The sequence below is a fragment of the Solea solea genome, chromosome 6 (genome assembly GCF_958295425.1).
Source record: "Solea solea chromosome 6, fSolSol10.1, whole genome shotgun sequence".
NCBI classification, from domain to species: Eukaryota; Metazoa; Chordata; class Actinopteri; order Pleuronectiformes; family Soleidae; genus Solea; species Solea solea.
In genome coordinates this window covers 22,227,911-22,244,229 of record NC_081139.1, presented here as the reverse complement: position 1 = coordinate 22,244,229, position 16,319 = coordinate 22,227,911, and the positions used below count along the sequence as shown (strand labels likewise).

The following is a 16,319-nucleotide window of genomic DNA, read 5'->3' as shown; positions in this document are numbered from 1 at the left end:
GTCTGGTTGGTGAAGAAGAAAGGGCATTATTTTCCCCGATGTTTTGGTTGACAGGCGCATCAGACTAAAGCCGCCGGTACAACAGGAGCTGTAAAAATATATGATCTAATCCACATGTTTAAACTAGTGGGGGAGACTGAAAAACAGTAAATTTACACCATGTACAACTAATTTTTTTGTTTACTTTTACCACTGTAAAGATTTTTGGGTTTTCATGAGGCGTTAATGAAGTTTTTTTTTTTTTTTTAGGTCAACCATAATTGTAAATATGTTCATGAGCACATAGGATAAGAGGACATTCAAATTGACACAGTAGCAAAAAGTAATTATACTATACTATACTATACTATATAATATGTATAATATGTATAATATGTATATATATATATATATATATATAGGCTAAAAATAATACTGACCAAATCACGTTAACTATCTGACTATCGCGATATTCTTACAGCTGCGGTGTGTACGTCAGCTACTATCCAAGCTAGTAGCTAATTAAGCTAAAGCTAGGCTAACTAGCTGTTGTCTGCTGCGGAGGGACATGTAGCCAGTCAAAACAAATCAGCCTCAATGAAGGATCTTCCAGAGTAAATAACTGGGTCATGGAGTTAAGAAATATCAAGGACCAGGTAGTAAACACAACTTTTGCTCTTGTCTAGCTTAGCGTTAGATAACTAACAGGACCAGTGGCGCTGCAAACAGCTGGCTAGTCATGGTAGCGACATGTCGACCAAAGTTTGTAACAAGGCTTGTTATTAATGTCACACATTTGTTTTGCCCTGTAACATTAGACCTCACGTTTGGGTTTGCATGGTCGTGATCAGTTGATACGTGATTCGATGTTTGGATTTTGTTAAGCATCCAAGATCCTGTCATCATTTAGTGTCTGCTCTTTAAACTGCAGCCATCTACAGTTTATTTCTGTCTGTGCTGGAAACCTGCACATTCACTATAAATATTGCAGGCATATTTGGCCATGATGAAATGTTCACGCAACGTCCTTAACTGAAGCAGTAAAGTCTGCGCAGATTTTATTGGCAAATGTATTTAATTATAGGGACAGTTACTGAACATTCATATGATGACCAGATAGTAGCCATAAGCCAATTTCCATTTGCCGTCCCTGAGCAGGTTGATGTAACACTTGAACACAGATATAAACATTAGCAACGCTGCGGTGACCGTATATAACTCCATCTTACACTTGAGCAGTGGCAGGACCCTGACTCTTGAAGTTTAACTTTAATTCATGTTACTGGTGAAAACTGTGTTTGTCCTATTTCATGAAAAAAACATCTGCTCTTAAAAAGGTCTATTTCACCGAGTTTTTCAGAGATGCTTGAGCTTTACTTGCACATGTTGTGCAAGTTTAACTCATTGGAAGCTGCTAACATATAAAACCAACTTTCTGTTACACTGTTCCGTTTAAACACCAAAGATCATAGCAAATTGTCTTTTGTTTGATGTGTCTATTTAGTGGAGGTGCTGTCATTCCATGTGGGATTTTTATAAATTATACAAGTTTTTAAAGTTGTTAACAGTTTGATACAGACTGATACAGTGAGGGGAAATACTTATTGTCCAATATTTAAATGTTTCAATGTTATCATTGTCTTCACTCATTTATTTATGATTACGCTGTGTAAGTTTGCTTTATTAAGCTGTACAACTGTTTTTTTTTGTCATTTAAGTTTTCAGGTCTCAGGATAAACATAGTATTCTACTAGGGATGTATGATATTATCCACTCAAAATTGGCAGATTTTGGCTTTAAAAATGATCGGATAAGGGCAAACAAACCAAGATCTTCCAATAGGACTACTGACTACAAAAGTAGGCTAAATAGGCTTCTACGTCGTTGACTTCTATGCTACAAATATATATATATATTTTTTTTATTTATTTTGCTTGATCACAAAAAATTATATCTATATCTGCTGCAATATAAGTAGGCAAAATATGATTTAAATTTTACCACAGAAGTCAGCTCAAGCAATCCTGATATATCAGATATTGGCAAGAAGTCCAATATCGTGCACCCCTTGTATATACATAGTGCAAATGTGTATGGCATACCATCAACACAAATCTCTTGCATTCAGCACTTAGTCAAAAAATATGTTAAAAATTAAAACTAGACAAATTTCTGCTTTGCATCTCTCTTCCAGTCTCCATTGGTCCAAGCTATATTCAGCCGAAACACAGAAGAGGTGACGTTATTGTTGAACCACAACGAAGATGTCAATTCACTGGTAAAATGAACTCTTTTTCGTGAAGTCAGAAGTTATATGTTTTAAATGTTAACCCTCGTACAAATTCGTGTTTTGTGGCTTTGAATGTTCCTTTGAATGTTAATTGACTTGTGTATGTTTAAGATAATTGTGTGGTGCAAGCAGGCTTTCTGTTCACATCTCTGCAAATTGTGAAGTTGATCAAATGTTTATTGTGACCATGCAGAGTCCAAAAAATCTGAATATATGAAAAATAATGATATAACACTGAATGTTCTGGTAAAATGTTATAAAAGTATGTTGAATATAGCACAATTTGATGTGTTTCAGGACCAAGAACAAAGTACACCACTTCATGCTGCTGCTTATTTGGGTGATGTCCACATTATGGACCTCCTTATTTCTTCAGGTAGAAAATAATAATTTTGTATCAAGAAGCAGATCAGATACCTTTTGCAACTACCCAATTTTGTTTTTACTCAAAAAAACAAAACCTTTGCACCTTGTGTTACAGGTGCAAAGGTCAACGCGAAGGACCATGGTTTGCTGACTCCTTTACATCGAGCAGCTTTCTCACGAAATGAAGTAAGTTCCTTTTTGTCAAAACACAAAAGGATCCAGAATCAACTGTTTTACTGACACCTTTTTACTTTTATATTTTCCGCCCAGAAAGCCGTGGAGCTGCTACTAAAGCACAAAGCAGAGGTCAATGCACGCGACAAGTTCTGGCATACGGCTTTGCACATGGCAGCTGCAAACTGGGCTATAGGTTGTGCTAAAGCTCTGATTCCACATGTTTGCAGCCTGGATGTTAGTGACAGGTCAGGGAGGACACCACTGCATCTTGCAGCACACAGCGGCCATGGAGAGGTAAACTGTAAAGTTGATCGTAGTAACCCATGTGATTGTTTTACCAATACATCACTTTATGTTTTCCTTTTATAAAAAGAAATCTGCTATAGGGAAGTGAAGCACTTTCTGGTGAATTTGTACATTAAATCTTCTCGTAATCTGTTGTCAAAAAAATAAATCTGCTGTCCAGTTGGTTGTAGTAGATTGTATGAGATGATGTGAGAAACACACTAATTGAGCCTGTTGTTGTGTTTTTGCAGATGGTTAACCTGCTCCTGAGCAAAGGTGCCAACGTCTGTGCCAAAGATAAGAAAGAAAGGCAGGCCATCCACTGGGCTGCATACCAAGGTTAGTAACGTCACTCCACTACAGACTCAAATGTATGGGCAATATTTTCCCTAAATAAATGTCCGACATACATTTAAGATAGAATAGAGATTTGTTTAAGAAAGTAAGAAGTTATTGACATTAACATTTAACTTTGGGGAGTATATAAACATTTTAAGACAAAGAAATGTGTGGAATATAATAACATTTCAAACAATGACGTAATGGGGAAAGTACATACATCCTGTTACCACATTTAATCTGTTTTATACATTTCTCTGACAGGATGGCATTATTGCATTTAATGTGATCATTTTTTATGTACATCTTTGTTATGATTGATCTATGGCAACTATTTATGACTGACACACATAGTAAACAGGTTCTATTGTTGCATGCAAGCTTATCTGAAATGTATGTAATTTAAATAAACTCCTCTTTCAGGGCATACAGATGTCATGAAGCTGCTGGTGTCCCACAGCGCTGACATGACATGTAAGGACAAACGTGGCTACACTCCGCTCCATGCAGCAGCAGCCAGTGGACAGTTAGACATGGTCAGATATCTGTTGAGGCTGGGGGTGGAGGTAAGGTGGAGTGGAAACAAAACTGACATAATTTTCCATTGTAATCAATTATTGTAGCTGTCTTTTTTTTTTACTGTACATTGTGCACAGGATTTGCATAGATTTAGATAGATTTACTGTACATGTGCCTGACGTTGTTTCAGAGAGTTTTTCTCTGGGAATGGTCTTGGCTTTAAAGACAATATTCAGCTGAATATAACCCAAAATAATAATGTACTTGTCTTTAAAGAAGTAAAATCTCTCCTTTCTGAACGCATTTGGCCTTTTCTTAATGTCTGCCTAATATTCATCAACAAACAAACAATGCTTTAGAGCTGGTCATCGTATATTTTTCTCCTCCGACTCTCAGATTGACGATCTCAACACTTTCGGAAACTCTGCGCTCCACATGGCCTGTCACACTGGGCAGGACACTGTGGCCAATGAGCTGGTGAATGGCGGTGCCAACATCAATCAGCCCAACCACCAGGGCAACACGCCGCTGCATCTGGCTGCTGCCTCCTCCTGCGGGGTGCTGTGTCTCGAGCTGCTGATCAACAATGGGGCTGATGTCAACCTGCAGGTGAAGTGAATTTGAAAAGACCTGATGTAGATGAAAGTGATGGGGGAGACTTTACACTACAGTACAGTGACAACATGGTGGAACCCCTTGAAAATTAGATGGTTCAGCTCAAGGGGCTATCTATTAATACAGTTTTTGTAACATGGTAATAATAGGCTTGGTAATAGCAATTGTAATAGTGTGGTAATAAGGAGATAAAGTTACAGTAATGCAAAGTATTTTGATATTCAGTTTTTTTTTTAATTAGATCTGATAATTACCAAACTATAAGGCTGACATTTTCTCTCCTATGTACCACACACATTCTAACCTTGGAGGATTAAATGTTTAGTTGAGGCCCCTCTCATATAACAGATGTTTAATCTCAATGAGACTGAATAATTAAAAAATGATGATGATGTTTGCCCTTGTTTACACAAAACATGATTTTGTTTTCTCTGTTGAACAGAATATTGAGGGGAAGATCCCTTTGCATATGGCTGCCATGCATGGACGCTTTACAGGCTCCCAGATTCTGATCCAAAATGGTAACATTAAATGTTGCTTGGAAATATTTACACAGCATCCTGATCAAAGCACATGATGACCAATTGTAAAATGATCTTCACAATGCAATCCGACTTAAAACATCAGAGCTCATGTCCTCATCTCACATATTTTATCTTATCAAAGCTATGTTTCCTTCTACCTTTGTACACAGGTGGGGAGATCGACTGTGTGGATGTGTATGGAAGCACTCCTCTTCATGTTGCTGCTAGATATGGTCAGGAGCTGTTGATCAGCACTCTGCTAACAAACGGAGCTGAGAAGTCCAGGTACTGGTCTCCATCTCATGAATCCAGATTGTCTGTCTAATGGTGCTTGTCTTTCAAGGCGTGTTTTCATTCTGACCAAGAAAGCTGTATTTCCATCAAGTGGTACAGTGAAATTTAGTTCTCCATGGTACAGTTTGGAATGGTAAACCCACAGCCGGCCCCCAGGGTGAACCCCTGGTGATGAGGGGGCCCCCAGTAGTGTGTGAAGAAAAACATTTTAACAAAGAAATCTAGATATCTTTAGATGTATATCTGAATAATGTTGAGCTTAATTTATTTGGTTTTATTTTGGAGCTGAAGTTTTAAAATCCAAAGTCATTAAACTGGTTTAATTCAAGTTAAGTATCACCACACTCAGTGCTTTACTTTGAATATGAAAGTGCATATTAATACTAGGTCACTGTAGTGATTTTACTGCCCTCTAAGGTTAAAAGAACAGGAGTGACACTGGTTTGGTGTAAATAACACAACTATAATTAATGCAGTTTATAGTGTTACAGTTCTATCAATAATAGTCTGAGCTGGGCTCAAGGCCCAATAAAGGCTTTGGCTGGCACTTTGGCCTTAAACTACTGTGGGGTGTTAAGGCCAGATGATGATTGCTACTCCAGCTACATAAAGAGCCTGACATCATACCAGCTCAAAAAGGTCTTGCCCATCAAAAAAAAAAGTAGGAAGGTACGGATCAGTTGTATATTGACACAAATACTTGCACATTCAAGAGGTGATCTATCACAAACAACAACTTATTTTAATATATTATGATAGGGACCAACATAACGTTAGTAAATATCTGTATTACCCAGTCCAACAGAAACACACATGTTCACCTTCAGATTCAGTTATTGGAAGAGATTCTTTAATGTTGTGTTTTTCCACTCTAATCTATAAAGACAGGGCATTCATGGGATGCTTCCACTACATTTAGCAGCGCTCTATGGATATCCAGACTGTTGTCGAAAGTTACTGTCTAATGGTGAGAATCTGTTTGAGTCAGCCTCTAATTTAATTTCTCATCCTTGTTGCTTTTCAACTGTTTACTCACCTTGTGCTGTTTTCTGTTGTTCAGGTCAGTTTTACCACATCATGTCATCTCAAATATCATCAGTCGGGATTGATGTAAACGTCCTGGATGATTTCGGGAGGACCTGTCTGCATGCGGCTGCTTCTGGAGGGTGAGTGATCAAACAACCACACACTTAAACAAAACGTTGAAACAGTTTATATCCACATAGATTTTCAGGGGAAAGTAAAAACAATGTTTAAGGGGAGTAACAGGAAATATCAACACACAAAATTCTTTCTAAAGAAAATTCATTTACAGCAAAACTTTCAGGTCGAGAATTATTTTTCCCAGCACCACCTCCCACTTGGATTAGTCTCTACTTTATTTTAAGAGGAGATGTCCCAATTTAGTTTAATCCATCTACTTAGAATCTCTGTATAAGATTAAAGGATTATCCTATCACCATGGGGTTGCACTGATCAGCCACATTTAAACTGGTTTTGATATGATGCCAGTAAGGCTGACTTATAAATAATATGTAGATATTTTAAGGGCTATATCCCGATATATACGAGATATATGAGGATATAAAGCTGCGCACGGGTTCTTTCTCTGGGCTCATGAAAAGTTTTCTTTTGAGATCCACTATTTATGATCTGTTTTACACAGTTATTACCTTTTATTTCAGATAATGATGGATAGGTGCATTAGAAACACTGACATCGTCTATAGATATAATACTGATATATATTTCCCAGCTCGAGATGAACTGTCCAGATCAGTGATTTCCAAAGTGTAAACCACAGCCCCCTGGTGGGCTTTGCGATACTGCAGTTGGGCTGAGAGAAGGTCATTAAAAAAAACTAAAATTATGAAGTTTCAAGTAACTATAAAATATTTATGATTAATTTTGAAAGAATGCTTTGCAAATATAAGGATGCTGTCATTATACCTTAGACATGTAACAGATAATTCAATTGTTCAGTTAAATGTAATATATGGAAATGCATGATCCTGTCTTCTTGAGTTGTGATTTAAAGTTTTGGTGTGCTGCAGAAATTTTTTTTATTTTACATGACTAAATATTTTTGCACAAATGACAGTGGTCTCTCACAGATCTGAAATATTTGTCTCTAAATCCTAATCTACGTCTAACTCTGTTTTCCCTCTTATGTGACAGAAATGTCGACTGCCTCAACTTGATCATAAATGGTGGCGCTGAACTGGACATAAAAGATAATTTGGGAAGGTAAATAGCTGGCGCTAAGGTTGTAACTGCACCTCACTGTTACCTGATATCACAGCTGTCCTCTGCTGTATTGCGCAGATCTCCTCTGCACTATGCTGCAGCCAATGGGAACAGCCAATGCACCATTTCCCTGGTCAGAGCTGGAGCAGAGGTCAATGAGCTGGACCTGATGGGCTGCAGTCCTCTGCACTACACTGCTGCTTCACACACCTTCTGTGGGTAAGAGAGCACACTTAATTCAATGTCTCTTATTTCATAACTTGGAAATAAAAAAATGGTAGCATCCTGTGAACAGTTCTGTTGGTAATCGCTGACCTCATTCAAGCCACATGTATACTTACGTTTCCTTTCTTTCCACAGTGGAAACCCAAACTCTGAGGTTGACTACAGTTTGGAAAAGGAACAAGAGGCCTCACTGTGAGTCACATTTTGTTGACACATACACAAAGTAGATTACCTTGAAGCTTTTTTTTTTGCTTTTAAGTGTGAAGTTACTTTTAAAGTAAAGTTAACTACATGTCAAAATCATAAATCAGGTAAATCATCAAATGTCCAACTAGCTGTCCAATTTTCTTTAAATATTTGCAAAGAAGTTGGCTTTAATTCTTGATGTTCAAAAACAAATTTGGGAACACAAAGCAACAATAATGGAAAGGATACTAAAACAAACAGGATTCCTAATCTTTTTTGTCTGTGTGTGTTCAGGTGTTTAGACTTCTTACTTGATAATGGAGCAAATCCGATTGTGAAGAACAGTAAGGGTTACAGTGCCGTTCACTATGCAGCTGCATATGGGAACAAACAGCACCTGGAACTGGTCAGTACCAGTCTTTATTTTAATGCTTTTAATTTTAATTTTGTCACAAAAAAGTTTTTTATTGTTTCTCCTCTGACTCTTGCAGCTCCTGGAGATTTCGTTCAACTGTCTCGAAGAAGCTGAAAGTAACATTCCAGTCAGTCCGTTGCACTTAGCTGTGAGTCAAAGTACTTAACTGTTTATGCCGTAATATATATAATGTATGCAACATGGAACAGGCGTCATACATACACAGGCTGTGACTCCGAAATTGAAGTGCATTTTTCCACTGTAGGCATATTATGGTCACCAGGCGGCGCTGCATTTGCTGTGTGAGACATTAGTGAGTCTGGATGTGCGGGACATTGAAGGCCGAACTGCCCTCCACCTGGCTGCTCGGAGAGGATTTGCCCCGTGTGTGGAGGTGCTGCTAACACATCAAGCCTCTTACACACTGAGGGAGCACAAGCGCAAGTGGACGGCTCTCCATGCTGCAGGTGTGTTTATGATGAAGTCGGGTTTTTGTTATTAAACTGAAAATTACACTATGATAGAACTTTATTTTATACACAAGGAAATCATTCATAATAAATATTTTCTTCCCCCATGAGCAGCTGCTGAGGGCCAGATGGACTGTCTGCTTTTACTGGTCAATAGGGAACAAAGTGCTGACATCATTGACTGTGCGGATACACAGGGACAGTGAGTCAATCCTTTTTTTAAATGCTATGTTATTTTCTTCTTTTATCTTTCACATTCTGACATGCTTAGTAGTATTTTACACAACCGGCCATCAATTGACATTTTCAGTAGGTTGTCTAAATTAAGGCCACACCGCAGAGTAGTGGTATTAGTATTAGACATTACAGAAATGAATGTTGAGATTGAAACTGTACATTTTTTTTACTAGATATTTAAAGAAAATGCTAAACATAATTGATATTCAAGCATAAAACATGATGTCAGTGTGTTTATTACTGTGACATTTGGGTGTATACAAGAACATTTACAACATGGTGACTGTGACCAAACAAACACATTTTCCCTCACATTGTATTCATTGCGGTCTTGTTGATCTACAAACCTAAGACAATGTTTTTCTGATATGATCAGGGAATTAAACATTTTAATCCTCACAACAGTGAAGCCTTTGTTTTGATTTGTTTGCAGGACGGCTCTCATGCTGGCAGCTCTGGGACGTCACATCGACTGTGTCCACATCCTGTTGGAGAAAGGAGCGAACGCTGATGCTGCAGACAAAAAGGGCTTCACTGCGTTACACAGAGCTGTATGTATGAGTGTGTGTGTGTGTGTGTGTGTGCATGCAAGTGTATCCTGTCACTTTTATATGTGTAAATGGGTATGTCAATACAGCATTTAGATTTTTTAGATTAGATCAGATTAGATCTTACTTTACTGATCACACACTGGGGAAATTCACTTGTTACAATGAGACAAATATATAATATAAAAGTACCATTGCAAGTATAGAAACAGAAGTAATAACAGGTGAATTGTAGTAGTGCAAAAGTATGTATTTGACAGTGTAACACATTTCTGCAGGATTATAACACAGTGCTGGTGTTCTACAGTCTGATTGTAGTGGGGATGAAGTTACAGATGCTTTTCGTCCCCTCACATCATACATTCTCTTGTTTCCCTCTCTTCAGACCATGTTGGACAGTGAGGACTGTGTATCTGCTCTGTTGGAACACAAGGCTTCCGCTCTGTGCCGAGACTCTCAGGGAAGGACCCCGCTGCACCTCGCAGCCTCCTGTGGTCACACCGAGCTACTCCGCAGTTTGCTCAAAGCTGCTGTGAAAGCTGACCCTCTGGACTCCATGCTAGACCACAGAGGCTACACACCCACACACTGGGCTGCCTACCACGGTGGGACATCTAGCAAGAATTTTTTTCCCTGTGGTTCACAGATTATAATTGCATGTAAAACTGGGAATCAAGAATTGGAACCGAAGTAGAATCTGATGCCATATGCCAGGAATTGGGTACCCATGAGAAAAAGATTCATTTAGATTCTGTGTAACAAAAGATGTGTATTGGCAAATCTTTCTTTAATAGAACTGTTGAGTTAGTTGTTTGTAGGGCTGCAACTATTATTTGATAATCGATTAATCAGTTTGAATGTTTTTTTTTAATAATTAAAACAAGCTTTCTGATTGTTCAGCTTCTTAATTTTAATATTTTCTGGTTTCTTTGCCCCATATAACAAATACATTTTTAAAACCAGTCATTTTAATTTGTGGACAAAACAACACACTTGAGAATATGATCATTTCGAGGTTTGGGAAACAACGTTTGACATTTTATCAACCAAACAAGTACTCACTTAATTAAGAAAATAATTGACACATTAGGCGATTATGAAAATAATCGACAGTTGCAGCCCTAGTTGTTTGCATCTACATGCAAGTATATTTTTGGCACTGAATGAACTTCAGTTCAGTCACATATTCCATTAAACTATACTGGAACTGGAATTGGTGAGAAGAATCAGAATCAAACCAGAATGGATACAATTCAAATGATTCCCAACCCTATTTGGACATAGATACATTAAAAACAAAAACAAAAATAAAAAAGCCTTTTTTAAAATGGCTACCACAATCTTAGGGCAAGCGCATCACAGTGTACCATCTATCTATAGCAGCATTTTAGTCTCTTATTTTTATCACTTGGTTGTTTTGTTAAACACGTTTGTTTCCTGTTTTCTATAGGACACGAAGGATGTTTACACATTTTACTTGAAAACAAACGTTTATGCAACCAGGAGAGAAACCTGTTCACGCCGTTGCACTGTGCTCTGTGAGTATCATAATACATGTAAAGACTCATCATAGACTAGTTCATTTGATATTAAAAAGAATATACATAACATATATCTGTATATTTTATAATAATGTACAAGTCCTGTTCATGTTGTCTCAGTGATGTTTGGAGAACTATGACCTGAATGGATGAAAATCTAAACAGACGACAAACAAAATGCTGCTTTTAAAACATAATTGTTCTTCCTCTGCAGAGTTAACGGACATGAAGTTGCTGCTGAACTTCTAGTGAAGACAAATGGACCTCAAACTGTCCACATTAGTGATGCCAAAGGAAGGTGGGTTCTGCTCTGAGCTGAGATCTAACATGTTTACTGCAGCACTGTTGTTATGAATCAGTCGATGTACTCTATGTACAGATGATGATGGTTGCAGTGTAATGTTTGGCTTGAAATGAACATAAAATCAGTGTTTTTATTTTTAATTAATACACACAAATTAAATGTGTGTGTTTACCGTGTATTTATTGGTTGTTTTGTTACTACAGGACACCTCTGCATGCAGCTGCCTATTCAGGAAATGTTGCTGGGCTGCAGGTGGTCCTGGCCCAGGGAGCAGAGGTAAACGCTGTGGACCACAGTGGCTACACTGCTCTGATGATTGCTGCTGACCGTGGACAGACTTCGGCTGTGGGTAAGTAACAGAAATACTTGATGTCATCCTGTTAAAGTGTGTGACTTGGTATTAATGTTAAATCACATCAAGACAACTAACAGGTCAGTGTGAGGATAAAACTTCATGATGATGATCCTGCAAAAGATCCTCTAATGCTGGGTTTTCTACAGTATGGTATGGTTTGGAATGGTAAAGCCCTGGGTCAGGCTTGGGTTTTGACTGAGAACAGTGCCTTTACTTGGTAGGCGGGGTGTGGAGGACATTCAGCAGCTCTTTTTTTCCTGCCTGGTTTGTGGTTGTTTCTTTCAACATGACGCCAAGCTTTGTACGAGAATAGGCTGCGGGTGTTTGTCTCGACTTCCATGGGATATTTACACCGATTGCAAGGGAGTGACGGTTTTCTGTCGCCCAATCAGCTGACTGTCGTGGGTGGAGTCGGTCTAGTTCCACCCTGACCATACAATTGAATTTTACTCTGGTACCCCAAGGGAAGGGTGCCCATGAATGGAACTGGGGGCTGGTTATTTTGGTACTATTCCTAATAGATATGCAAAAAATACATACTGTACTGTACCAAACCAAACTGTTCCGAAAAGTCTCCATTTATCCGTTGCTCCTCGTCCTGATCCTCACAGTCCTTGCTGATGATTTCCTTTTATATTCAAATACATGCATAATAATTTTTCCCTGTTATACTAAAAATTAAATCACTCACCATGAAAGCATCAGGCAAATACTTCAAACCTAAACACTGTTTGTTTGTGAAAGATTTTTTTCTTATTTTATTTTCTGCCTTTACAGAATTCTTGCTGCACAATGCGAAGCCCGATCTGACCCTGGTGGATGTCAATAATAACACAGCCCTTCACTTAGCCTGTAGCAAGGTCTCACAAACACTCACACACAAACACGTGCATGTACTGTATGCATGCAGGGGCAAAATAATTATGATCACCTTCTTAATAAATAAGGACATATCTGCTGTAAACGTGGTTAAAGTGTAATCAATTCATGTTATTTAATAAATATATTAATAATAAATACTTTTTAAAAACTTGAAGCATTTGTCAAAACAGTTACATAATACTTTACAATCATAAGATTACAGTTAAAACATGTTCAATAAGTAAAATTAAAAAAAATTGAATAATGCATTGGCTCAGTAGCAGTTTAATGGAATTTAAAATAAATGAAAGATTTGATTACATTTTCAGCCAAATGTTTTTGCAGTTGCATCTACGTAGTTAATGCAATCTTATTGAAGCTCATTCTTACTGTTTTCAATGTGTTTGTGTATTTTGCAGGGTCATGAGATGTGTGCTCTGTTGATCCTTGGTGAGATCAGCGACTCTTCGCTCATAAATGCAACTAACAGCGCTCTCCAAATGTGAGTTGTTGTTGGAATTTGCGCATTCAAAATTCAACGAATACTAATTCTTTTTTTTGTAATTTTATGTAGTCTACTGGTTCCCTCCTGAAGCCAGGAAATAAAAATATATTCAATGGGCAAATATGACCAAGTGCAGCTCAGCTTAAACTGTCTGGATAAAATGATCGTATGGGTACCATAGATGTTTTGATTACGAATGTATGATTAAAAAATATATCAAAAGTTAATAAAGGCTGATGAAGTTAATACAGCAATGCTGATCAGCAAATGTGCCACAAACATTTGGTCTCATTTGTTTGATTTTCTGATCTCTTTGTCAAATGTAGTGTAGATGATGAAATGCATTGTTTTGGGTTTGATGAATAGTGTTTCATTGTTTTGTAGATGAGAACAAAGTTTTATATGTTTACAATATTGACTTGTGTGTCACTGGCCTCAGTAACATTGCTTGTGAAAGCTTAAAGATAGTTATTTGGTATTTTATGGTAGTTGTTGAATTACTGCCTCCTTTAACCTTTACTTTTCCTTTACCTTATAAGATGGTTGGTTTCCGCTAAGGATTAACTCAGTGTAACCAGACCTGTGGGATGTTTTTGTATAGGCCTCTTCACATTGCAGCACGGAAAGGCCTGGCGACTGTAGTGCAGGTGTTACTGAGCAGAGGAGCAGCAGTCATGGCTGTAGATGAGGAAGGTGAGAGGAAAAAAATATTTTTCTGTGCTAAAGTACATTTTCCTGTAAAAACAGTGTCCTTGACCTTGGGGCAGTCAGCCTTTTCTATAAAAGGCTCACAAATGTGGAACACACTACCAACTGCAATAAAATGAAAGATTATAAATTATATAATAAAAATGTTACACAATGTTCTATATCTGTGTACTGTAACTATATAATATGTAACATTGATATCGTACACATGCCAGCTTTTATATCAAATTTTATTGTCATTATATATCATAATTGTATATCATAACCTCAATTGAGACATTTTGTGGTTTTTTTGTCCTCCTTTTATTGAAATCTTACAAAGGCCTAACTAGGGTCCAAAGTTGGGAACTAGCAATAGATAGCTATACATATAGATGGCTATATGTTTGTCCCTATCAAAAAAAACTCTATAAATAAATAAAATTAATATTATTTTTCCTTTTGACACCCTGCAGGCCACACACCAGCTCTGGCCTGTGCCCCAAACAAGAATGTGGCCGACTGTCTGGCCCTGATCCTCTCCACCATGAAGCCTTTCTCTCCCAGTGAGGCCGGCGGTGGCACGGCCTCCCTCTTCAACCCCATCCTGAAGAACTGTGGGATTTCCAATGGAAACCTTTGTCACGCCTAAGCTTAAGACTAGATGCGCCAGCACGGGTGTGAGACTGAGTGAAATCTTAACCATGTGTAGCCTAAAATCACCCACATGAAACCACAACATGCAAGTCTTTATGAACAAGTGTGGTCATGTTTAGCTTTTTCTTTCACACATCATGACATTTTTACTTTTGTGTCACATGTAGCTGCACATAGACTGTGTGCTCATGCACCGGTAGAATAGTCTCCCTCTCTAAAAATCTAGTCTTACATAGTACTAATAATAGCAGACCTCTTATGTTGTCTTTTAATATTTTACTTGAGTTTAGGGCATAAATATGTTATTTAAATGAAGCACTAACCTTTAGAAATGAATGGAGGTTTTAACATGAGCACAGAATACGAGCCTGTCTACCTGAACCACAGCCACTGTCAGTATTGCCTTCATTTCTTACCTCCTTAACCACCAAAGCCTGAAAACTCCACTCTCATACAGAGCCGACTCAAGAGCTATTACTTATTATGCATTGCTTCGTAATATACTTGTTTTCAAAAATATCTAATCCAGCAGGTGCTATTAACTTTCCATGCAATTATTAAGATTCTATTTTCTTATTCTTTCCAGAGTGTAGAAGACTGGTAATAATAACTGTATTATTCTAATATTATCATGACTTATGTCTCATTTCAGTAATGATAAGAGTCATAAACATCTTACAGTTTAAAAAAATATATAGTTTACTGAGTCTAGTGTATATATTATTCTTAAAATGAAGTCAATCTTTTGTATAACCTTGAAATACCCAAATTATTGAGAATGAACCTCAGGTCAGTGTGTACTGTACAGCTGGTGCAATAAAAAGCACATCTGGAGCTGGATGTTGCATAACAAGTATAAAGCAGGACTGATTTTTTTGTTTTATTCTCTTTTTTTCAAATTAAGTGCATATTGTAAGAATTGTCAAATTGCTTGTTTCCTGATACTAAAACACAGATATTTGTATTGATTTACAGTGACTCCCTCATTTTTGAGAAATGACAGCTAATTATCTTTTCATTTTTCCTTGTCTTGATGACTCATTTCTTTCAACACTAGCTGACACTAACTGAAATCTCAACCAAGAAAAATTAGCAGTGCTAATACATTTTTCTTTGGTTCTTTTCACTTTATTTTTGGCTTAGTAACCTTGTACAGGAACACACATTTGCTGCCTCTGTAAAGATAAAGGTTTTATAAATTGAGTTGTGCATTTAATGATAAACTTTTTGAATTTGCACTCTGAGATAAAAGTTTACATTTAAGTGAAGCGTATCCTCCTAACGTTTATGCAATTATTCTATAATACAGTAGAGCACTATTCGTTGAGTGTGTCCTTCCTTGTTTTATTTGGATTAAAGTACTGGGACAAAGGGCAGTTTTACACCTTCACTTGAATCTTTAGAGTAAATGTTTGTTTTCAGGAATTTCTCCGTTTCAGCTTTTCACTGAGCAAACTGTTTGTCTTCCCTAACATATTTCTAAGATTTCAGAGTGCAACTTGACTGCTGTATGGTTTAGTTGTGGATGGCATTCATATTAAGAAAAAATAAATAAACTTGCTCCTATATAAAGCTTTTTATTCTCCATTTGAGTTGTCTGTGCACACACAATGCACCTCCACTTTGACATTGTGTCCATCAGCCCTTGTTGTTCAGTGCCTTTTTAAAAAATATTTTTTTTACTTAATACAGGC

The 16,319-nt window shown here is 37.4% G+C and overlaps 1 protein-coding gene across 1 annotated transcript; it reads left to right on the top strand.

The window, feature by feature from the left end:
- The first annotated feature begins 486 nt into the window (after window positions 1-486).
- On the top strand, window positions 487-16,201 carry LOC131461108 (serine/threonine-protein phosphatase 6 regulatory ankyrin repeat subunit C-like). The gene is made up of 28 exons (XM_058632108.1): window positions 487-635; window positions 2,174-2,257; window positions 2,567-2,645; window positions 2,751-2,821; window positions 2,906-3,106; window positions 3,349-3,436; window positions 3,860-4,002; window positions 4,352-4,564; window positions 5,013-5,091; window positions 5,265-5,379; window positions 6,273-6,355; window positions 6,449-6,554; window positions 7,566-7,634; window positions 7,713-7,853; window positions 7,995-8,051; window positions 8,340-8,451; window positions 8,537-8,608; window positions 8,726-8,927; window positions 9,045-9,132; window positions 9,601-9,718; window positions 10,101-10,320; window positions 11,166-11,253; window positions 11,471-11,554; window positions 11,764-11,909; window positions 12,693-12,775; window positions 13,196-13,278; window positions 13,883-13,974; window positions 14,445-16,201. Exons 1-28 carry the CDS (start codon window positions 609-611, stop codon window positions 14,618-14,620), a joined length of 3,120 nt encoding a protein of 1,039 aa, XP_058488091.1. The 5' UTR covers window positions 487-608; the 3' UTR covers window positions 14,621-16,201.
- Window positions 16,202-16,319: the final 118 nt, after the last annotated feature.

Excerpts from the sequence above, each read along its gene's own strand:
- LOC131461108 (XM_058632108.1), top strand. The coding sequence starts at position 609 with ATGGAGTTAAGAAATATCAAGGACCAG. Across the intron at positions 5,092-5,264 it reads CCAGATTCTGATCCAAAATG|GTGGGGAGATCGACTGTGTG; the intron begins GTAACATTAAAT and ends CTTTGTACACAG. Across the intron at positions 7,635-7,712 it reads ATAAAAGATAATTTGGGAAG|ATCTCCTCTGCACTATGCTG; the intron begins GTAAATAGCTGG and ends TGTATTGCGCAG.